We start from the raw sequence: 25,967 nt of genomic DNA, 5'->3' as shown, positions 1-25,967 counted from the left end.
AGGAATGGGTGGGAGCAAGCCACCTTCCTTCTCTCTGCTTCACACTTGTCCTTACTGAGCAAAAGAGATTTACCAGGAAAGTGGGATCACCAGGGATCAGAGTGTTGGGATAAGGTTGTACTGGAGTAGGCACCCTTTTACTTGGGGAGTAGGAAAGAAGAAGGGTTTCAGAAACATTTTGGCTGCAATTTCCAGCATGGCATGAAGCCCTTCAGAGGTGAGAGCTGGCTGCCCTTTCATAAAATCAAATCACCTAGAGACCAGGAAGGATTGGTAAGGGAGAGATGCCTGACTACATCCACAACACATCTTGAAACCACTTTCAAAAGGTTTCCTACTAAATGCTCTCAGTCTATTGGCATCAAATACTTTTCCTTCAGTACCAGATCAAAAGACTTTCAAACAATGCCACGCATCATCAGTGCAAGGGGATAAATTGGACCACAACAACCTACAAAGCAGCAAAGGTTGCGGAAGTTAAAACTACTCGGGGAGACCGTGGATTCTTTTTTCCAAATGATATGTGTTTACATTTTACTAAGTTTATTGTAAATGTTTTTATAAAACTCATCAGTTGTCATTATGTTTGATAGCAAAAAATAAGAATAGAGTGCATGGTGCCATAACAGTAAGAAAGATATCTGATAGGGAAATGTACATTGGTAGGAACCAGTGAATATTAATTTCAAGTTTCATTAAAAATGTTGACATGAAAACTACAGAACTAATTATTTTTTGTTTGATTTTGAGGCATGCCTAGAAGACAACTGTTTTTATGCACAGACTGATTTACATACAGCTTTCCAATTGCATCTTGCAGCGCTGTGTATCCATAGGAAACAAGGTCAAGTCCAAAGGGCATGACAGAGTAATAGACAATCTGAAAATATAGAAATTGAATTTAAAAACAGTGTGAGCTGCCATGTAAGCAGTAGGTGACAATAAGAAAAAAAATCACAGGTATTTGATTTTCAGTTTCTAAAATCACAGAAAAATCTAATTAAAATTATAACAAGTAGCAGTCTGAAATTGAGCTATCTCTACTAGTCTGAGAATAAAATTTTATAGAGAGTTTTAAACATATAGTAGCTCAGAAATCAGAGACCTAGTAATACATGACAAAATGCATGTAAGACACAAGGATAACCAAGCCAAAGGTCCGTACAGAACAGAGTCCTGTCTCCGGCAGTGGCCAATGGCAGACTCCTGAAGAAGAATTTGAGACTACAGCAATCAGGAAATGATATTTCAACAGATATACAGCAGCATCCCAAAAGTTGCACCTCAAGGACTTAAGAAACCAGAAATGATGCTTCAGTATTTAAGGGATCTTGACATTTTTTTTCCCCTCCAAGAAGCTGTTTTGCTTTCAGTTGCTTTCTGGAATCTGTATTAACTTTAATCATGCACAGCATCCTGCAGCAAGGAATGCCACAGCTAAGCTGCACACACTCTAATCCTCTCCTTTTATCTATCTTGAGCCTGTCTCATAATTCTTTTACTGGAAAAGAAGGTAAAAATCAATGACCATCCATTATCTCTGTGTCATTCATGATTTAGAGACCTCTATGTCACCACCTCAATTATCTTGCTTTTCCAGTGTGAAAAGTTCTGCCTTGCTTAGCTGTTCTTTATAAAAGATGCTGTTCCATACCTTTGACCATCCTTGCCTCCCTTCTTACAGTGGGAAGACCAGAACTGCACCTTGTATTCAAGATGCAAGTATAGCATGAATTTATACAGCAGCATGATGTTCTCTTCAATCTGTAATACTTCCTAGAATTCAATTCACTTTCTCAACCAGTACTGAGCCATCAGCTGACATTTTCAGAGATCTAGCAATTCCTACCCAACGGTTGTTATCCTGGTAATAACCACCTCAAAACCAAACAGTTTTTTATGTAAAGTTAAAGTATTTTTTTCCATGATGCACATCTAGTGCATAGTTTTCAGTTATTTACATTGAATTTCATCTTATACTTTGTTTTCTAGGGATTATATTAATTTGTAATTCTCACTGTTGACTCTTATCTTTACTATCCTGAATACACTGGCATCATCAAAAGCACCTGCCAATTCACAGTTTTCCAGGTGATTTATGCTGAACAGCACAGGACCCAGAAGAGATTTTTCTGTGAGACTCTACTACTTAATTCCCCGCATGTGAGCACTAGCTGTTTATTCCTACATTCAGTTTCCTAATTCTTAGCTATTTATACAGGCAAGAGCTTTCTCTCATGTGCATTTTGTCATTTGCATATTTTGATAACTGGAGATTCTTTCATTCATATGTGATAATATTTCAGTAAACTAAAAATACTAGGCATAGCAATTATGTATTTTAAAAAATTAAAATCTTAGTAGCACATCAGCAAACAACAGTGCCTCAAAAATATTAATCCTACCTGCATACATATAATTTATGAACATAGTGTATTACTAAAATCAACAGAATATTTTTAGCGGACAACATTAATTTCAAACTGTTGAATTTGTTTTTGTTATTTGGAAGTTTTCAAATAATTTTTCCATCAGAAACACTTAGTATTCACTCAATATTTATTCGCTAACCTAACCTATTGGTTGAAATAAACTCATTTTTGAACAGCTGCAACCTGGAAAATCATTTGAAAACAAGTCTGGATGTTTCATTTAACATTTGCTATTTCACATGGGAAGTTTCTCTTAGTGATTTTCTATTTTCAAATATCAATTACTACAGACTTCAAAACCTGCTACAGAAGCAACTGAAATCAGAACCAGGACCTTCACAGTGAGCCAAATTAAATGCTTTGATTGCCCAATATTATTTATTTTCTGATCACTGCTGGCAAAAGTCGTGAGATTGAGTTTTCTTATCCTGATTTGGAATGGGCAAAAAAGAATCCAGATTCTCCCAGCTCCTTTCTTGTTTTCTAGCTATTTCTACTCCAGGAAGAAATAGTTCATGTGACAATAATTTCAGAAGTGGCTCCCTCTTAACAGTAAAGTTGCAGTATATTCAGGTAATCATTTTTTGCTCTATCAGGGCAATATGTTCCAGTTCATGTTAGAAGAAAATTCAGTCACTGTTAGGAAATTGAGCCAAATATCTACAAATCATTGTGTCTATAAACTCTCCAGATCTGTAATTCACTATGAGATCCTTTTTAATCAACCAATTTGCTATTTTCAGTGGATAATTATTTTTATGGCACGGTGTATACCTCTGATAAACCAAGTCAAACCACAAAAAAGTATGTGTTAATTGCAATGAAATTAAACAACATTTTTGTGTCTTATGAAAAAAATCTATATTCAGTAAGGCATAAAACTTAATCAGGATTATGTCCCAGTACTTTTACAAAACATTTATATAAACAAATTTTGTAATTTCTGCCTTTCCCTGTATCATTAGTAAGTAATCATCATTTTCTTTAGCTGATGTAGAAATTCGAGTGATGTGCAAATTACATTGTTTGGCTGAAGGCTTTACTTCAGATATCTTATCCATTTTATTATGCTTCCAGGAATCTAAGCAACTACCAAAAGGATTTAATTTTTTTTTTCCAATAATACTAGTTTACTTAATGTGTTAGCTTAACATGACATACAAACATACATACACTTCAAACTTCTACTAACTGCTGTGCTATCAACTGACATGCTTTAAAACATCTTCATCTGATTTCTTTACACCTGTTTAATTTATTGTAGCACACAAACTGTCATGTACATTTCAAAATTAGCATAAACTGTATTACATTACTAAGTCTACCACAGCATATATATCTCATATCAAGTCATTTAAAAAAAGTAGAAATATATCAGTAAAATACCTCATGCTGACGAGGACATCACCATCCCGAAATATAAAAAGAAGGATATTTTCTTGTGTGACATCATGGAAGTTAGCATTTTTTTCATTTGCAAAGAATAAGTCCGGCTTCCAAAGACATTTAAACATAGTTGGGTCCACTGTCAGTGTATCTGAACCTCTCCAATCATTGGGCAATTTGAGTCTGGGGTCATTCCACTTCTGTCTTAGAAAGATGTTGACTCTATAATCCTGATGGGAAGATTACGTAAGTATTAGACTAGCCAAAAGTCTAGCCAAAATTCCATGGAGTAAGAAAACTGTTCTATCAAACTCTGAAGAGAAAAACAATTTATGCACTGACTATTCTATCACAAACAGTAATCACTATTCAAATAACATTAATAAGTGTTAAGTTTAATAGACTTTACTACAAATAGGTAGATTATGACTCACTCGTGTTTTGAATACCATAATTTTTTTTTAAAAAAAGGACCAAATTGTTCCCCTGAGAATAATCTTTGCATCTTCTTGATAGTAGCCCCCTGTTATCTAAGTATAGAGAAAAGCATGCAGCAGGGCAGGGGTATCGCTAGCAGCTTGACTACACTAAATCACTGCAGGCTACAGGCATGGTATCACTTGTCTCAGGATATCCTATGAGTGTAAATTCCAGCTTATTCTCCATTTGGTTAAGTGGTTCACTGATGGCCAAGTATCACACCATAAAAGCAGAAAACAGACCAGATAGATAACAGATTTTACATTACATGCCCAGAATACAGCCTCAGACCTTGTAACAGTGTTTTGGGACTATTTTGGTAACTGAGGAAAACCGATGCCAGCTTGCAACAAAAGTTCTGAGGTAGCATGTATGAAAGCAGAAACAGAATAGGTCTCAAAGAGACAAAATCAAAGCTTTACACTGAGGAAACTTCCTTCTGGATTCAGCAGTTCTTCCTCAAGGATGGAGAGTAGTAGAGTCATGCTCAATAAGAATCTAATTTTGCCTTTGGGAATTGGAGCAGCATGTGTCTCAGGGCAAAACAACACCCGCATGCGTTCTGTCCTTACTGAATGATATGGAATATTTCATTGGCACATCCAGATGCCAGTTTTGGGTTTTGCTCCTCACTGCGCTTCCCTCCTCCCAGTCCTAATGCAGCTGTGAAACAAACAGCGTGGCCTTGAGCTGTAGCAACACAAGTACTGTTATCAAAGTTCTTCTCGTGATATGTCTGAACTGAAACACTGAAAGTAAAATACTACTCTTCTAATTACTAAAAGGAAAATTAACTCTATCCTAGCAAAACCAGGACACTGAAAGATGTGTGCATCCAAAGGAAAAATCTGACCTAGTATTTCAGTTACGATTTTTCAGTCATACCTCTAAGCCATTTAAGCCAGTGCCTCTTTTTTATCTATATGTAAACTACAAAGATCATATACAGAAAAAGAATAAAGGTATTGTTAAAATAAAAAAAAAAAGCCAAACAAAATCAACAAATAAACCAAAATTCTATATGTAAAGTAAGTTCTGTCTCCAGTCTTTCAAGTTGCCTTCTATGGTGTGTTTTGTTTTTTCATAATTGTCTATTAAGTACAAAGCATCCTGAGATAAGAGCTGCGCCTTTTAGAGCAGTGAAAACACTGCTACTGCTTTACAATTATAGCAAAATGCTAGGAATCTCTCAGTGCAGGTTCTCAACATATTTTTGGTCTGTCAATGTATTCTGCATAACAAACTAATGTTATAAAGTCGTTTATTTTAAACATTAATGCCATCTTACACATTTTCCTGGTGATAAAATGGGAGTTCTCTTCTGTTGTACTTACTACAACATGTATGTTTACAGTCCAAAGCGAGTGCCATGTCGAGACAGTCATGCTGACTCCGACAGGAGGGAGTTCGCTTGGCTAAGGCCTCATGCAGAATAAGTTACTCTGTTAATTTACCCTCTTAATTGGAACATGGTGCCCACTTTCCCACGTCCAGTCCGCCAGTCAGATCATCCTAGGTACCTCTTTATTACACTATACTGTGTAATATTTTTCCTTACTGCATTGTAAGGAAAGGCAAAGCATTAAAACTAAGTAGAAAGAACAGAGGCAATATTTATTAATACGCATAGTTCTGAGAGATATGTTACTTGTTGGCAGTCTGTCTGTTTCTGAAAAAATACATGTAGTTTGACTTATTTATACAAAGACCTATATTATCTTGCCAAAGTAAAGAAGAAGTATAAATTAATAGTTAATATGAAGTGACTTTCTACTGGAGGGCTTTCATAGAGAAGCTTTTGAACAGGAGGGAATTTAGGTAATTATCTCGGAAAGCATCTTTTCAATTATATGTAAATAATTGAAAATTTACTTTACTTGCTTCTTGGTGAAGTTCCCATTCCATATGCACTTCATGTCTCAGTGAAAACAATTAATTTAAACCATATAAGATAAATACTGCATTGCGTTCATGCTCACAAGCATTACACTATTCATGACACCAAAATTAATTTCCCCATAAATAAGTGCATTACTCTAATTTTAACAAAATAAGATGCCTTCTCAAAGCCATAGGCAAATGACAAGCAGTGTTCAACCCTTGTCTTCAGCTTACCCATTCAGAAGAAGGAGAAGTTTACATCACTGAAAAGCAGAATGCACTGGCAAAATAAGAATTGGAATTAAGATCAGGTGGATGCTATTTTATTTCCTTCCTTGCTCTATTACAAGTGAGATTAAATATACCGAACAATGGGATACTGTGACATTTTAAGAACTTGATTCTGTTCCCATTTAAATCAATGGAAGAGAAATCCTATTAACCTAAAATAAGTAGGTTCAGACCTAACTAAATGACTAGAAACTTGTGGGGGTACTTGGGAAAGGAAGGCCACCACATACTTGAGGCAATACAGAAAATGTAGAAGGAAGCAAAGAGATGTCAGGATACACAGCTGTGGCTAGCCAGGCAATGATGTGCAGAAGAGCTTGTTCTTAGAAGAATATGAACTATTACAACATCTAGCAGCAGTACAGACTATGATCCAGTATAAATCTACTTTGAAGCAAGTCTGCAACCAGTCCTCTCAAATTCGGGCTATGAATTTTAAGATTCAGTATGTGTACTACAATTAGGTTCAATAGGGGTGGAAAAAGTGGTCTGCATGAAGCACATGGTCTTCCTGCTATACATTTTACAAACATTCTTTGAATATTGCAGCATAATAAGCATTTTATAATAAAAGACAATCAAATAGCAATTTAAAAGCCTGAAACTAGTGGCGGGAGAGTGGAAGAGATGTTCACCAGCATTAGAGCTAGGAGGACCTGGCAGATAAAAAGAATCACAGAAGTATTCTACAGGGCTTTGTTTTCCCATGAAACTCCAACAGAAGGCAAGTTGTTTTCAGGGAGGTTGAAAGGGAAGGCATTCTAGGAAATATTTCAAATGCAACCTACTAAACAGTGGGCATGTTGCCAGAAAAATTCCTCAGGCCAGAGAACAGGCATAGCCAACACATCTCTATCTGCAAACTGGAGCGCACAGAAGATCTCAAAAGGCTTTTTCTACATGAACTGCACTCATACAAAGAAAGGAAGCATAATAGCTTTTAATAATGTCTTTTAATAATGTAGAAAATGGCATTTTTAAGATTAAAAAAAAAATGGAATTTTCCTTTATGTACATAAATATTAAAAAGACCTTTCTGCAAGGTTTTATAATAAAGGAGCAGGAGAAAGTGGTCTTTTGCCATTTGAGTCAGTGAAGAAAGGTTACTGCAAGTACAAACCTTGAATAAAGATTCTTTAGGCAGAGGGTCAGATCATCAGCACAGCTAAAACATTACAGCCCTATGGGTGTTTATACCAGAAAAGATCTATCCCCATGAATCCCCGACTGGTCATCCAGTCCGTAACAATTTCGAAATGTGACATAATTGCCATATTATCCCACAAATCCGTAATCTAAAAAAGCATCTGCAAAATCAAAAGCAGAGTTAGCATGGGAATCCTAGACAAGTAATCTAATGAGCCAGAAGGAAACAAGTTACAGGATCCAAGATAAAGGGAGCTTACTGGAAGGTAGCAGCTCTGGTACAAGTTCTTCTCCATTTTAGCTGTAAAAATTCTTATTCTCTCTGTAGTTAACTAATTTTTTGTTTACTTTTTCCAGGTAACTTGTTTGATACACGTGTGAAAATGTTGCAGTTCTCTTGAGTATTCAACAACACAACATGAACACTAGCCTTTCTAGACACAGAACAAACTTACACCCTCCAGTTTCTTCACAAGGGCTCGATTAAAGCAATACAGGCTTCTGGGCACTGGATCCACACTATGGGTTCTATCCTTCTTCAAACCAGTATTACTTCAAACCCATCAATGCTTTTCTATAAAGAAATTCCCTTCTCTTTTAAAACTAAGTAGACTCTACCTCAGTGGGAGGTAATCTCTACTCTTTTTAGTTGAGGATGAGTCAACTGCATAGCTAAGAATGTAATTGTCATGGGACCAGAAGGACGGAAAGCAAAAGATAATTGAAAATAATTTTGTGGGATTCCTGAAATACATGAGGACCCATCAGAACCAGCCATCATGATACCAAAGTGAGGGACACTGTGGGAGCCTGTTGACTAGACAGAAGTTCCAGACATTAAGCCTAGAGTTGGCTTTTTCAGAGAGAGGTCTAAGAGTGGGATACAGGACATCTTGTTGAAGAGATTTCCTTCTGCATCTCTTTTAACATCCTTCTGCACTAAAGGAGATCAGCATGCCGAATGGCCCTTTCTCACTGGCACTCTACACATTTGTCTGTTGGGCCTTCTACCACCACCACGCTTCCAATCACCTGGCAGGCATTGTTATTTTTCCCCACCCTTCTGTCACCCAAAAGAAGGAATTGTCCCTTTAGCATGCCTAAAACAGGAGATTTTGCAAAAAACCTATGAATCCAGCTTTTACAGACAGAAGTGGCTACAGAGCCAAGAATCATCATGATACTTCATTGACTGAAATACTTAGAAATATGTTATTTCACAGATTTTGGTATTAGTAATGGCATCACTCTAACCAGTTTAGTAGCTTCTGGTAACTTTAGAAACAGTGAAGAAATCAATATTCCTCATGATCCACACCAACGCCTGAGACAGCAGAGATACAGACAGCCACTCTCTTCTCCAACATTGAGGAACCTTTTTCAGCAGTTCTGTTACTGCCTGCAAATGTCTCTCCTTTCTGAATGCAAGAGGTCTCTCTGGTTCTTCACAGACTTGGTGCCTCAGCTTCAGGAAACACTTTTCCTGTGATTCTGGAGGTACAAGGTTTTTTCTAATCTAAGGGACTTGCTTCTGCTGTCTGGTGCCTTACCCAGACCATCTGAAGACAAATATAAGGCTATCCCCAAGAGAGCACTGGTTCCTGAATGTCCACAGGACCCCAATAGCCACGGCAGCAGAAGAGTTTCCCAAGTGATATATGGAAGAACAGATCGACTGTTTCTTTTGTCAGTGCTTCCTGTCATATATTGAGGCAACTAAGAAGTAATCCAAATTCCACATAAACATGCTTAGCTATCATGGTAATTGGCTGGATGTAGGAATCTAAATAAAAGCATAAATTAAGTAAGGATGGTGTCTGAAGTTCTGAAATATGGAGGAGAGCATGACTTATCTTACAGAACATCCTAGTAAATTTGTGAGTGACCATATCAGGAATTCACAGACAAGCACACATGCATTACTGTAGAGAGCATACGTATTTTTTGTGGGGGGAAGCACACCTCTTACATTCATGTTTTGTTACTACTTGGATCTGGGTGAACTGTAAAAAAGCCTCCGTAAAAGTCACTTTTTAAAGCATGCAATAAATTTCAGAAACTTGAAAGGGCCATCTGGTCTAATATACCTGCCATCTTAGACACTTATCTCACTCCTACTTTCCTTCTCTTCCTCCCTGCCCCTCTTTAAACTTCGTTCCCCTTTTTGTTTTCAGAAATAAATCTCGAGGTATCTTCAGCATACTTACATTCTTTGTTTCAATATCACTTCCTACTAATGCCATTAGCTGACTGACTATCATTTTTAATCAAATCTAAATCTTTGTTCACTTCTAGTTAAAGAAACAGAAATTTTTGTCCAAGCTTTTCAAAAGCTTTTTCAGTCATCACATATGTTTAACTTTGAGTGGTTCTGCAGACCTACTGAAATGTCATTAGGATATCGTGTAAACTGGTTCTGAATTTTAAGTGGATGCTTACCTCCACCAACAACAAAAGGTGTTTTTATTATTTATACCTCACAGGAGTAAGAGTATGGTCACTGACAATCTACTCCTTTACTCCTTCTCCTTCTGTTCCTCCATGATTTACTCCTGTCCTCAGAACTATATAAAATAGGCAACATGTATGCTTCAGCCTTATGTATGTGTGTTCTTTTTCTGCCATATACATTCCTAGTATTTTCTTTAGTAATACACCAACCAACCTATATATTAACTCTCAGGAAGATTACTTAATTCCCATGAACTTAACTTATGGAAATAAGTGTATTTCTTGCATCTTAGAAACAATGGATTTCCTTTCATGTACATCACATTCTAAAAGTTATGACAATGTGTGGACAAATATAGAGGAAAACAGATTAATAGGTTTATGACATAAAGCACAGTCAGTCTATCACTAACCCCATTAACTCAATTCTCAGTGTCTACAATCATAACAATTATTTCTAATTTACAGTTCATAATCCTCAGCCTGAAATTTAATTTAATAAGAAAATCTCCATGTGTGCTATAATAATTTCATTTCAGTCTTACCATAGTTGTCTCTTGAATTGACCCAAAGCTGTTAATGAAGATGTTGACAGCAACATCAACTGGAATTCCTTTAAAAAAAAAAATATATATATTCTAGTGAACTGCACAATCCAGTAAAGGAATGTCATCCTTCAATTAAAGTTCCTTTATACTGACATCACAATGTGAAATATTTTTAATAGGGTCATACAACTTTATCTTTTCAAGTTAGTATATACGCAGTTTTCAAAAGCTGTGGTTTAACCTATTTCCATTGAAAGCCAACAGAAATCACAAAAACTCTTTTCAACCTAGTGATAAGAAAACAGAAAAAAAAAATCCTTAGTTCAGAGTGCTAAGCTTAAAGTATTTCACAGATCATAAATTTGAACAATTTTCAAATTCCACGATTTTCTGTTACCACAGAATGCGCAATCCAGTATTACTTGTGCATGCAGTGTAATGGATAGAGGCAATTCACATTTTTAACTGTCAAGGTCATAACGATGATCTACCATCCCACATTACCTCATTATGATTTATGATGACACATTTATTTACATTGTAAGAGGATAGTTCTTTGTGCAAGTACTTAACTGTAAAGTATGAATACAGGCAGATAAAAACTTCCATGCAGTTTTCACAGCTACCTAGCCATGGTGCAAGACAAAGCTGCTTCATTTTACAATAGTTACCAATTTGCCAAGGAAAATTTCTAGAAGCCAGCAGCTGTGAAGATATTAAAATAGACTGGATTTTTTCCTTTTTTCCACAGCCAGGATTCCTGTAGTTGAAGAGGGATGGTGTGACAACTGCTACATCTGCCCTCTGTCACCCTGCAAGAACTGATGGGCAGTCACTTCATCTGGTGTTAACAGAGAGTTATCACAAAGCTGGGAGAAGTGGCCTGACGGTTGTGAGAACTAATTGTGGTCCACTGGTTTTATTTAGCACCTATATGTTGAGAGTGCCAGTAAGTACACTAGATGCATGTATCCTATCTCCTTTACACTGTTACAAGTACCTAATTCAGTGGAATTCTTCCTATTTTCAGCAGTGACAGATGTAACAATATATAAAGTTATAAACAATATATTTTGACAAAGTAAGCAGACACAAAGTAATATATGCCTCATCTAATAGTTTGCTTGTCTGCATACAATATTTCAGTGTATATTTAATACATAAATTCAAATGCAATCTCTTCATTCACCAGAAAATCACTAAGATAAAATTTTACTTTTTTCAGTTAAACCAGTTTGTTGGGGGTTTTTTGTGCTTTTTTTTGTTTGTTTTTTTTTGTCTTTTTTTTTTTTTTTTTAAATCATACCAGTAAAACATGGTGCTTATGGCTATGCATAATACTTTGTTTAGTACATGATGCATGTGACAGAGCACCCACCACACCACTACTAGCCACTCTAGAAGAGTACACCATCTCTTCTAGATTTGAGTAGTAAGTACCACGCAAGAAAATCACGCAATTGTGAGGGATGTTTGAACATGGGCAAACCACTTATCAGAAAATGTTCTTTTTCTTCCACCTCCCTGTCAGTCAACATTGCATGTCCTCCCTTTTCCTGCCATCTTGATTCTTACCAGACTGTCAGCAGGGTTATAAAAATTACAAAGAAATCTGTAATCTGCTTTGTGATTTATTTTGCTGAAGAACAGGTAGAACAGAGGCTGGACAGTTACTCTTTGTGACAAGACTTAGTGCTGAAAATATATAAATAAGATTTTACAGAGAATAAGAAAAAAACAGGTCACTTGCTGAGAACTCAGTTTAATGCATTTATAAAACTGAGTTAAACAGAACACCTGAAAATGGTTTCTTCAAAAGCGTGATAAAGGTCATAGATTTCCAAATTCATCATACTATTGATATGCATGTTTAAATATCTCTTAATGCACATATAATTAAATATAGGACTGTAAAATAAAGAACTGACTTATGTAAACTGCAGTGTCTGTAATGTAACAAAATGTCTTTTTCCAGCAGGGAAATAATCTAATTCCTATAAAGTGTAACTTACGGCTGTATGAGTTATTAGAGGTTTTCCAGTCTTTTCTGCATACGTAAGGAAATCACATTTGCCTACATGGAAGATTCCTACAACATTTGACTACCAAGGAAATGTTTGAAAGTCAGAGAACGTGTTTATATTCATTACCTATTTGAAATCCCCAAGTGTGCAAGCTGTATTACTAACATATCTTTAAAGAGTTTAATAACTGTATGGTTTCCAAACAGTGATACTGATGGTCCCAAGTTTTATAAAGCAATCTTAAAGGATCTCTGCAGAGAATTTTTGTGTTTTAAAATACTGTACTGCGGAGGTACTACTAAAGTCTAACTAAAATGTAGGAATAAAAAGACATTTTAAAAATGTATTCGATAAAATCTAATTCTACTTTAATTTTTTTAGTATAATAATAATAAAAATATTTTTAAAGCATCACATACTATTATGATTGTGAAATCCTAACATACTACAGTTTCACACTATCTAGGGAAATTTCCACTTAAAAAACCAGAAGAAAACAGAAATTTAGGTTGTGAATATTATATCTATATCAATTTTCAATGTGTGAAGAGACCAAAAATTAAATTCCAAAGATTAAAAAAAAGGGTGAAATATCTGACAAACCTTTGAAATTAGGCCTTATCCTGGGATCATAACTGAGCAATAGCCTATTCAAGATATTGCTGGTAGAATTAACCGGTACTCTTGCAAGGTCTTCAGCTGATTGCTGGCTGTAAAAAAAAGTGCATTAGTTACTACTAAGACAGAAACAACTCTGTGTTGAAACTTAAGTAATTTTAAAGTCATGCCATAAATGCCATTTCACAAGCAACATACATTCAGGGTTTTCAGGTTCTATAGTGTATATTCTTCCTTTCTTTGTGACGTTTCAGTATTTTTCAAGAAATTATAACAGAAGTCAAAGCTCTCCTATACACTTTTAACTGTAAACTTAAGAAAATAAATAAACCACAATTCACTAATTGTTCTCTTCTCTCTTGATACGAATGTCCAGAGGGACATGATTTCTTCCTTAGTAGAAAGCAGCCACCTGAGCTATTTTTAGTGACTGTCAGATTAGGAAAATAAGTGAACTGACAGGTGCTTTGTAGGTGCCAAACCACACCGAGGCACTTGGCAGCCTCCTGCTCTCACACACTAGCGCCAGCTACTCCACCACCAAGCTGGAGCCACTGCACCATCTCCTTGTCAAGTGCTAATGAAAGCTTTGTTCTGGAAAACGAGGCATTGGACTCTCCTCTGGTTTTGCAGGGGTAATTGAAACATCTCCATATACCTTGCTGTTATAGTGTTGGGTGTTAAATTAAAACCATTGCTAAAATTAAAAAGAATCTGTGACAGGTAAATGTAGCTACAAGAGTAACATGAAATTGAGTGTAATAAAAAGCAACTGGGGTGCATCAGTCCCCACCCCATGTATTTTGCGCACCTAGTAGGCTGATAACACCACAGAAATGAATTTATATGCTGTCTGTAGAGCCTGTCCAGTCATGTTTTCCAATTTTGAATCCTTTCTTGAAATCACTTTTCCATCCATTTTATGATGACTACTCTGCTAGGACTTTCTGTCATTATAATTTAGTAACCAAGATGCCATGTAAAAATAAGACAAACACCCTACAGAGGCATAAGTTATATGCATGAATACTATTACCTCTAGCAAAGAAATGTATCAACACATTTTAAAAAATGTTTTCCATATCAGCTGCCGTTGCCTCCTTTACCCTTCTTAATTTCTTTTTTTTTCATTATCCTTTCCTATATCAATGTCAGTTTGACAGACCTATGGGTTATTCTTCATAACATCACGGTTCACTGCTAGTTTTCTTCTCATCCTTTAGTTTCCTTCATGTCCTCTGGGACTTCTGCATTATTCAAACATTTATTAAAGAAAACATTAACTCTCCAAAAGGCTTTTGGCTAGTTAAAAAATAAAAAAAGTTGTATGACTGTATCAGACCTCCTGATTTTAAGATGTCCAATTACAGTAGGTCCTGTTCAGCATCTTCCTTAATGACTACAGGGAAATTAATTAATAAATGTCACCATTGCATGATACCACTATTTGATTGAAAACTGAAGATGAGACCAGATGCTAGCTCTTGCAGAGCTTTTATGAACAACCTCACCTTTCAAATCAACTGTTTTAACTCAAACCATAAGGGAAACAACAGGAGCAACTGAACAAGATCTGCTGTCTTGGTAGCACTTGCCATGCTTTCATAATGAGATTTAATCTCCTCAGTCAACATTTAACAGCTAAAATGTTTATAAATAAAATGATGAAGAAGTGCCCTATTATTAAAAACATGTCAACCATTTATGATAACTGTATTTTATTCTATCATAGTCTCCTTGATACCCTTTCAGCATTTTATCCTTCAGAAACAAAACAATCTGATTTCTGTTTTCCCTATTGTATTCAGGATATTTCTGAAGCCTAAAGCTGCATATCTGTTTAACTATTTGCTTGTATTTGTTTGAAGTTACACATGAGGGAGAAAAGTACATCAACTCAGCCAAGACAGCAACCACCCACCCAATTCCCCTTGAAATTTCAGACTGTGCACCAGTCACTAGCAGGATTAGTATGAATTCTGAAGGCTAACCAAAGATGTAGCTACCAAAAAGTGTGTATCCGTGAGTGCAGCTTAAACAACAATATACAGGATGACAAAAAATTGTGGAGCAGCTTTAAGTGGCTGAAGTATATAATTCCCCACCCATCTCGTGCAAATGCACTAAAACTGCTGCCACATTTAAAAACCACAGAGGTGAAACACTTCTTCTATCAGCACTTATCCAGAGATAAATGCTCCACTAATAAAACAAGGAATTTTTTTACTTTTAGTAACATATGCTAACTTCCACTAGTATGTCTTTATTCTGTCTACAATAAACCTCTGCTAATTTACTATTAGAGTAATTAAAAAGCAATAAGTGTTCTAACCCCTTTGAATAACTGATAAATTAACTTTTGAACAAATCTCCCAGGGTTGTGTTTATATCTTAGTATATTTGATTTGGATCATTATGCAAAAGAACTAATTTATTTCTGTCATTTTGAGATTTGTGTTCAGTTTTCAGTGATGACTTGACCAATGAACAGGTTGCTACAGAAATATCATAAAGAAGCTCTGTATGCTTTTTTTTGCAGTTGCCACTGACTGGACAGTAGGAAAAATTAACTTAAATGTTAAGATTATTTTTCATTTTGTAGCAGCAACAAGACAGAAAAGAATGTTCATTTAACTATTTAAAAGGCAGGCAAACACTCTGTACACTGTATTCCATCTGATACGAAAAGGTTCAGAGCATTGCTTCCTTGCAAGTTACACATCTTAACATCTAAAACATCTACATCAGACACCTACAGAAATTGTATTTACAAAAGAAGGATCTTCTTAACATAAGCAATAGGATTTATTTCTAAATTATATACGCCTGGTATTAATGAAATATCAAAACAAAACCAAACAAAAACTAATGAACAAACTTTTTTTTTTTATTTCTGCTATGGATTATACAAAGAAGTTCACTGAATAGAGATGATGGTAATCTGAACCACACAGGATAACATGGGCATGCAAATGAAATACAGATACTCATAAGATGTAATGAGGAAAAGAGGAAAAATGTCTGAGAAATTAAACAAGTGAGCATCAAACAGCAAAAGAAAGCCAAATACAGCTGATGGGTTTATTTGTCTCTTCAAGTAAGAGGAATAAGGCAGTAGTTTTGTGAGATCTGAGTTGCACTGCAGAAGTACATTAATACAAATATCTGTTAAGGATGTTTGTTCAAAGGTCAACCATGAATTGGGGAAGACAGTGATAGGATGAAGAACAGCTGGCAGCACCGCTTTCTGGTAAAGAACGTCAGGATCACATCTTCCATAAGTCGTTGGGTAGTGTTTTGAAATTATACAAGTGTAATGCACACAAATTTATCCTCATTCATATAAGAATCAAGTGCAATACAATAGCATTGGCTGTTCTAAGTTGCAAGAATAAGCACACAGAGTCAGTAATCGCTATTTTTTAAAGGTGACTTTGAATTAAGAGGTTGGAATAGCTACTGAGAAAAAAGGTCTGCTGATTATCAGTTATTTTTACAGCATGCTGCCATTGAACTACTATCACTGAATAGCACTCGTGCAACTAAACATCGTCACAAGGATTGGATTTCCTTCAGAAAGCCTTGCTGATCAAATTAGCTAAATTTCACCTGCAAATCAATAAATCATTTGTGTAGCTTTTGGTGAGTTAAGAGCTTATGCCACTTTCAGAGTGACAGATGAGCAGAATGACCTAATGGAACAGTGAATGGGATGGGTTATGTGCTTGGAGAAACAGGCTGGGACTATTCGTGCTACTGAGATATTTACCTAAAGCCACTACCTGCTTAATTGGCCATTCTGGAATGCCAGGCAAATGTGTAGACTGCATAAGAGAAAAAGAATTTGAGCTGATATCTCCCTTCCTAAAAGAAGCAGTACTTCCATTTGCTAAAGGCTGATTCCCATATCACAACAACTGAAAGTTACTTACTACTTTTTCTCATTCAACCTACAATTTTCACATTTGTGAAAATGTGGTAACTAGCCTAAGATTTCCCTTAGATTTCCACCAGTTGTAGCATGCATTGTAATTTTAATACATTTATTTCCACTTATGTTGTATGTACATGGAGCTACTAGAAAGCATTAGCAAATGGCAATACAGCAACACTCTCCACAGTAATTGGTAAGTTCTAATCAAGATATGGTGAATACCAAACAAAGGGTAAGGCAATAAAAGTCTCACAGTTGCTATGAAGGGAATTTAAAAGCAAGTAATAGTAAAGCTAGAAATTGCCTTAACAAGAATTTTGCCTAAATAACAATTTTGAAAAAAAAAAAAAGAAAAATCCCCCCAAAACCCCAAATCCAAAGTATGTTTTCTCTTTTTCTGCAAAGAAAGATAAAACAAACAGTATTCTCAAAAGTGTTCTCAATTCTATAAACAGTGTTCTCAAAAGCCAGAAAGAAAACAGAGTACAGTTAGTCTTTCGGCGTAACAACTCTGTGTGGTAAGACCGGCCTTTCCCTGGTCTTTGGGAGGTTACTTCTAGTATCATAACTTTAAATACTCTATTTCACAGTAAGGTGTCCATCTCCTCTTCCACTGCAGCTCTACACATTTTATGACTGCCTTTGAAGAACTTGACTAACATTTTCATTGATGGTATTCAAACTTGACTAACATTTTCATTGATGGCAACAGATAATTATTTTCATAATTCACTAATCAAAATCCAGAAGTTTAGATAAGCAGACATGCATGGCAAAAGGAAGCATATATATTACACTTGGTTTGAAATTTATATAGCTTCTTTACTTTTGTGTTAAGCATATGTGTCAGAAGACATTATATCTCTACAGGTTATCATGACATTTAGTCTCTCAGAGCTCACTGAAGTTGCGAGGAGTCCTTATCACATGCAGTGCTACAGGAGGATGACTGGAGAAAATAATATAAACAATATTCTACACAAGTGGGAAGGAGAATCTTTGCTGTTGTATTAAGTCACCTTACTACTCTGATCCCTAGTCTTAAGATCCCATTATGCTGAAGAATCTCTGCTTTTAGAGGAGAGCATCAATATACAATCAGGGAAAAAAAAAAGAAAAAGAAAAGAAGACATGTCACAGGGACATATTCACATCATTCACACGCCGTCTTATAACACACTGCAGTCCAGACAGTCAGGGAGAAGCACACTAATTGTATTGTTGGAGTTTGCTTAGAGTGACTAACTTGGATAACCTAGCATTAAGCTTTGCCTTTGCATAGTTCTAGATTATTGTCTGTCAGATGAAAATATATATTCCAACTTACACTATTCAGTTATCTCAAGCAAAATTTCCTGTATAATGCTGAAACAACAGATTTCAGTTCAGTTTATCTAATCTGTGTGATGGAAACTGACATTTTAGTCATATAACATGGCAGTGTTATCTCTGAGAATGATAAAAATAAGTTTTGGGAAACACAATATCTGTCATATATAAGCATTTATATTATCAGTATTTCCCTGATATAAAATACCACTGTTCTGATTTGCAGGCATTTGATTTTCTGAGTGCAAAAACTCAAAGCATAAAAACAGGTTAATACAAATCAGTGAGATACTATATAATTCTTCTGAGTGATCTCTATGATCTCTAGTATGTTCAGGAGCTACATTTTCAAATTGTACCAGGTGACACCTCTATTACTATGAAGAATAATTACGATGCCTCCAATGCAAAGTGATATCATTTAAATTACATTAAAACTATAGAACTCTGAATAACTGTTTATGTGTCCTCACAAATGCAGTTGACAGCTAAACATCTAAAAATAGATATATAACTTCAGTACCTAAACCTGGAGGTAACACAGTGTGGTAAACAAAGAGAAAGGTTCCTTCATAGCAAAATTTGAAACAGAAACCCAGATTGGGCAACCCGAATTGTGAACTTTGAATTGTGGGGGTGAAATAACTCATCTTTCATCTCCTGTTTTAGGTAGACCAAAGAGCACAGTCTCCTAATGTGGGCATGTAAGCAGCTTTCCTGAAGTCAGGTGATGTGAATAGCTCAATTCGTGTCACTACTTCAGTCCTCGTCTATCAGAAACCTCTTAAGTCCAGCTTCAGTTTCACATTCAACATTGCCAGGGTTGGACACCTTAAGGAGTGTTTACATGGTAATCTGAAGTGCCTTCTTATTATTCCCTGAGCTGGAGAAAAGCAAGTGGATTCATCTGCCCGCCACAGAGCGACAGGCTCCAAACCAGTAGAACCAGGTTAGTATGGTACTTCATCCAGCCTGACTAGTACTGCTCACAGCAAGCTAACTGTGCTTCCATTTCTTAAATTCAGCTTGTGTGCTCCTAGCTTAGGCATCTCAGCATCCAACTGAAGTCACCACCTAAGCGACCCTTGTGTATAACAGGCATCCTGTTGTGTCCTGATTTTGCATGCAGACATGAAACATGGTCAGCATCCAGATGGTTAAGCAGAACTACAGATATTTAGAAGATAATTTACCCACATCAGTTCCTTGTCCCAGTGTTTTTTCCAAATGCATTAAGTACTCAGACAATACACAGATCTTGGTAAAATCTAGCCACCTTGTATGGTGGTATAAGTGGAGACACATTCTATATAATTTGTCTGTCAAAGATCCATTTGGTGGAGCTGAGAACAGAATTTAGTCCTACGGTTTTCCTTGTGTTTAGGTTTAGGGAGTGTAAATAACCTGCAGATTCAAGTATTTTCTCAGTCTGGAAGTTGCACATGAAATATAATGTCTGTAACTTTACCGCATGATTGTAGTGTCTCATCACTACAGTGATCAGAACCGAGTAAATGCTGCTCACTGAGAGGGAGAAGTACTGCTTGAGAACCAGCCTACCACGCTTAATTACTGTTTTACAAGAGAACTTAAGTTTTGCTTATATAGCTTTATCTTTTACTCCCCAGTACATTTATCCACTCCGAAAACAAGTTCTCAAACCTCCTGGAATGTGGTCCTATCTGTCCAGGATCACAGCTTTCCAGGAGAGTTACATGCTACAGAATAATTAAATCATTGACCAACTGCTGTTGCTATGGGGCAAAAGAATTTTTATAGGAACCAGACCTGGGCTCTGCAATGTACTTATCTTCAGAATGACAGTGAGATTAACTGCCTCCATAACCAAATTCAGGCTTTTCTTTCAACTTCATTCCATCTTCTCCCACAAACTGTATCAATCCTCCCATCATACCTACAAATGAAAATGTTCACAAACTATCAACAGGGTCTTCTACAAGACGGAATGCAGACAGAGGCTACTCCACTTTCCCACCATTTACATTTCGAGGATGATCACATTCTACAGACAGAGCGGCCATGTAGACCCAAACGCTTGATAGGATTGAAAAAGTCCTTGTCAAAGGGAAGGTGCAGAGGATCCAAGATACAAGATACACTTTGAACTTCTACTTTAGTCTTTATGGGAAGAGTGTGTCAGAAGCTGACAGTTAACCAAGGGAAATTTTAGGACAGGCTTTCATACAACACTCTGTTTTAAACACATCAAAGGCTTTTCCCCCCTAGTTCCCCTGTCTTTTTGTTGTTATTTTTTAAAAGAAACTGTTTATTGAACCTTGGCATCTGTGACCTTTCTAAGCTTCTGCCCTGGCAGATGGCACAAGTCATGTTTCCTGGAGGGCTTAGAGGGCCATTTCACAGTTTCTGAAGTAGCCGATACGCTTTATTGAATACAAGTCAAAATACGATTTGTACTCCTGCTTTGTGGGTAAAAAAAGTCTCTACAGATATCATACAGTATTTAGTTAATCACTTACATGGATATAAATCTCCGTGTGGAAAAATGCAGAAGTGTGAGACGCTATTTTAAAAGCACAGTCTTGATATAAAGACAAAAGAATGTGATTTAGTGATTGGGATGATACTCTTGGCACTGCCACGGCATTAGAGACGCTGTGGGATCTTCAGAAATGAACATTGTGCAAGTGAACAGCTGAGTCAGACTAAAACTGTAATTAACCGGGATAGTTGCGATTATGAGCACAGTCCTAACTGATTTTGTTAGCTGCTATTTCACACTCTTACATCTCCATGCTTTCTATAACACTGACACAACCAAACTTCCCTTTCCTTATAGTTCCATTTGTCTAGAGATCTTGCAAGTAGTTTTGAGTACAGACCTACTGGTCTACTAAGGATTGTGGGGATAACAGCAACAGCTCACACATCATAAAATGACTGAAGTATTTTATTATGACATAACAAAAGGAGTGCTCTTAGAGAACGTCCGAGTTAAACATCCAACATGTTTACCAGAAACAGGTATTATGAGGAATTATGAAGAACTGAGTAAGAAGTAACTAACAGAAGTAATACAGCTGGTGGGTAGTCTATGATCAAGAAAGAGACCAAGTGACGAAATCCCTCTGTAGCCATATCAAAATCACCTGTATTCATTATAGTGAATTTCAAAATAAGCTTTGTAAACAGAAGACTGTAATCCACAAAATTATTATTTTTTTTTTTCTTGAAGAGGTGGGTTTGTTTGGTTTTTTAATTTGTAAACAGAAGACTGTAATCCACAAAATTCTTATTTTTTTTTTCTTGAAGAGGTGGGTTTGTTTTTTTTTAAAAAATATTTTACATGGAGACAAAAGGCAAGAGTTTTGTTACCCCAAAGCTTTATATTTTATTGCATTATGCCTCTGTGCAAGCAAGCTTCTCATATTTATGCTGCAATACTCCCTATTATAGGATTTTGGGCGTAATCTATCAGTGTTTTTGTTAATCAATGAACATTCAGGAATCAGACACAAGTGTAATCACTGTCTGTTTCATTTGGAAAGCCTGAGGTAAGAAGGAAAATGATCTAAATGTAAGAAGTGAAATCTTACATCTGTTCTGAGCAAGCATTAAATCAAAATAAGATCCAAGTGGTTAGGCATTAGCTTCACAAAATCCCTTGATAAAAAAGCTTGGAAAAATGTTTCAGAAATAAATGAAAATAAGCTGGCCAATCAAGTCACTACCACACAATGCACTGAGAAGTACAGTGTTATGAATAATCGAAAGGAAGAGGTTTTGGTCTAAGATACAAAATAGAATTTTCCTAATTGAAGGAAGCAAATATCTGTTTATGAGACAATAATTAACTTTTTATGGGGTTTCTAATCAGTTTGTTTTCAGTTTATTCTAATAGTAGTTAATTTCATGCCAGAGGGGCATATTTGGCAAAAGCCTTGTGTTCTGGAGAGCCATAAAAGGAGAAGTTCAAGTATACTCAGTTTTCATACAAACAAATTCATGCTAAAGTCTCAAACCAGTACTATAACCATCCATTTCTTAATGTCAAGCTAAGGAACTGAAGCAGTAACATCAGATTCAGTATGAATCTTTCCTGGAAAATTATTTGCATACATTTGACTTTCATTACGAAGTTTCTAAAGAGAAGACTGTTCTTTATATAATTACTAGTGTGATTTTGTGTTCTCTTCAGGATGTTAAATTTAGTTTTTCACATGTTGTAAGGAAACAAAAGCCACTAATTTGTTACAATTAAGCTTTACATTTTATTGCACCAGTAACCAATGCAAATTAAAAGCAGGTTAAGATTTTAACTTATAAATGTATGTTTTCATTAGGAATTTGTACCATCCAATTTTATAAATTATTCAAAATCCTACTTATTTTATTTTAAAAAGATACAAGGAATTCTTCTAAAATATTTTTCTTGCACTTTACTAGTAATTTTTTTCATTCAACCACTTCCTTTGAGACTACTTTTCGTCAACCCTTATGGTGCCACTTAATTCCCACTGCACCGCATTGTGTTTTGGTTTGTTTCTGAGGAAAGACCCCTTACTTTTTTTTCACAGGAAAAACGTTATTAAGAGTAGGCAGCCATTTTTATAACAAAGTGTCAACAAGTAAAGAAGTTTTGTGAAAGATTATAAAAAAACATGCTAATGATTGAAAGGTTGCCATCAGTAGCCTGAGTTAAGAGAGCAATAGCTAATTTCTCTGCAAGACAGAATTGGCTTTCATTGCTCGTTCACATGAGAGGTCTTCTAGGCACCAGCCACAAAAACAGCTATTACAAGTGTTTGTCTCTCCAGCTGTGAACTTCAGCCAAGTAAGATATAGACAACTTGTTCGTTATTCAGAAAATCCAATAGGGCTTAGTGCTACGGCAATTAATTCTAGCTAGCAACACTGCACAAGTGATACATCAGAGAAGTACTAGATTCTGCTGGTATTTTTGCAGAAAGCTTCAACTGGTTGGAATGCAAAAGTATCCCTTTGAAAATTATAACATTTATTCAGTGCTTTTCAAGCACATTAGTGACAAATGACATCGTATTGAATGGCTCTAACGTCAACCAGTATCAAAAAGAACAGAGTACCAAGAAATATTGTGCTTAAGAGAAAAACAAACAAACAAAAAATCCACTCACTTTTGCAGATAAAATAACATCAGTGTTTTGAATTCTAACTAAGTCTAAGTCAAGAACATGGGGGAAATGCTGGCTGCCTTGATGAGACCATGGAAGATCTGGATTCAGTTCCCAGCTCTGGAACTCACTTTCTGAGGACTTCAGTGCTTATGCCTGACATTTCTCTCCTTGCTACAAATCTTCAGAGTAGCTCAAACCAGAAGCTCCATAGAGAGCTCAGCTTAGCTATTCAAAGGGGATGGAATGGGTAGGGGTCATTTCAGATGAGTCATGATGACATTCAAGATTTCTATCTTAATATATTCAAATCCAAAGATACAGCTCATTTTTCAGGTCTGATATAAAAATAAAGAATTAAAACAGTCACCACAGGTAGAAACTTTCTAAAAATTGTGGGTTACAAATAAACATCACTATCAATATTTAAAAAGAGAGGGAACTTTAAAAATTATTATTCAAACATGGCTTCCGTCTGATTATTCTATTTATTTTTTTCTTCTCTTTGAAAAAAGTCTATTAATGTTAAATAGCCAGTCTCATCTTCCAGGTTTCTTCTTTTATGGTCAAAGAAGGAATGTGTTTTAAATTTGTCTAAACAATTTTATCATTTCAGGCATAGTGCTTTTCTACACTTATTGGCAACTCACTACATACCATCGATCTTTGCCTTGGATATTTACACCATAACACCAAAAAGATGAGCAAGGCTGGCCAAGAAAATGTCAAAAGAGGCCCTCACAAATAAAACTTATGTATCGTACTATGGATCACAACCTAACACACAGTGCGCTTTAGAAAGAGGGAGTATTTTTAACATCAAATAATCATAGGTGTCCAGAATACATTCTCTATTCAGCTGGGCAATCACAGATTTTTATTTCTGTATTTTTACAGAGAGATTATTCCATAAAGCCATGCTTTATAGCAACAATCAATCCACCTCCATAAAAGTTATAGTACTGTAAAACACTGACGGAAGGTGATGAAGACCTTAGTTCTATACAACACGCAGTGTGATAATTTCTCAGGACAAGCCTTCTCCTACAGAGCTAAGCTAACCAGAAGCTGAATTTCAGTACGACAGTTTTGCATCCTCCCTGCTTTTCTCCATATACCAGCAAAACAATGCTAGACAAGCTAGCACTATGGGATGACATTACTATGTGCCCATAAAGAGCAAGACACTGGATTGGAACCCCCACAAAGAAAGAAACTATTTGATATGGCTTAGATTTTTCCTTTCATTAAAACAGAGGACCTGCTGCAGAAGAAACACACTCATTGAAAAAACTTAGCTATGATACTCGTCAAACTCTCTTCCTCCCATTCGCATTCCCACCCCAAACCCCATTCTTTCAGCAGAAAGCATCACCTTCTACTTCAATTGCCACATAAGTTCCACTGTTAAAAATATGACAGGATCACCATCATACAAAAGCATAAAAGAAACAAGGAACATACGATGGACATAGATATTGCTTCTTTTTCCCCTTTCCTTTCTTTGAAGACTTCTCTTTGGAACAGACTTCTTCAACCCACAACGAGAACGAGATGAAAAAGAAAACCGCTAGTAAGAACCTCATCTTGAAGATTAAGCTTCAGAGAAACCTCCAGTCTGCGGCAAAAGAAAAGAAAGATTTATGTTAGTAGGGCTAGATATGGCAAATGGGCCTACATACCCACAAAAAGTGAACAAATGTTTGGTTTGGTTTGGTTGGGTTTGGTTTTTTAAAGTTTGGTCTTAGTTGCCTTGGGAGAGAGAGTCTGTTGAGGTGTACCTCTGATACGGAACCCACTAAGGCCATTTTCTGAGAGTCAAGTAGCTTTCCAAAGTTAAAAGACTGACAGTGAGGGACAGATTTAAGTGCAAGTTTGATCCAGTGTGTTTAAGGAATGAAAGTCCTGTCCTTCAAAGGCTGCCTCACTCAAAATCCCCAGAAACTTGGAAACAGAATTCCTCACCACGTATGTCAGCTATCGACTGTATCAAATACGGTTAGATATGACCAGCCAGTCAGCTAGAAAGGCAGAGAACTGCAAGCCCTATATGACCTTGCACAGAGAAAAAGGCAATCATTTCAATACTAGTTAAGAGAAAGGGTTGCAAAATTAATTTTATCTACAGAATTTAAACATAAATTACTGTTTTGCACAAAGGGTTCTGGCTGCGGCGCCAGCACTGAAAAGGCCTTACAAAGATGACTAAACACGACCTGCAATACTGAGCTTTATTACGCAGTGTTGGGTTTCATATTTTAACTTCTCAGGGGCAAAAGCACACACCGCAGAGGCGGGGGTTGAGCCTGTGTCCG

General features: G+C 36.2%; 1 protein-coding gene across 1 annotated transcript in view; it reads right to left on the bottom strand.

The window, feature by feature from the left end:
* The window catches only part of GLRB (glycine receptor beta), a 47,727-nt gene extending 22,465 nt beyond the window's left edge, over window positions 1-25,262 (bottom strand). Inside the window, exons 1-5 of the mRNA XM_010164419.2 lie at window positions 25,117-25,262; window positions 13,243-13,349; window positions 10,613-10,680; window positions 3,819-4,048; window positions 798-880 (exon numbers count right to left, since the gene is read on the bottom strand). Coding sequence (XP_010162721.1) covers window positions 798-880; window positions 3,819-4,048; window positions 10,613-10,680; window positions 13,243-13,349; window positions 25,117-25,238 — 610 coding nt within the window. The 5' untranslated portion in view covers window positions 25,239-25,262. The remainder of the gene's footprint in view (window positions 1-797; window positions 881-3,818; window positions 4,049-10,612; window positions 10,681-13,242; window positions 13,350-25,116) is intronic.
* Between the last annotated feature and the right edge of the window lie 705 nt (window positions 25,263-25,967).

The sequence above is a fragment of the Antrostomus carolinensis genome, unplaced genomic scaffold, assembly GCF_000700745.2.
Source record: "Antrostomus carolinensis isolate BGI_N321 unplaced genomic scaffold, ASM70074v2 scaffold7673, whole genome shotgun sequence".
NCBI classification, from domain to species: Eukaryota; Metazoa; Chordata; class Aves; order Caprimulgiformes; family Caprimulgidae; genus Antrostomus; species Antrostomus carolinensis.
Note: the sequence above shows the minus strand (reverse complement) of the source record. Positions and strands in the feature narration are given on the sequence as shown.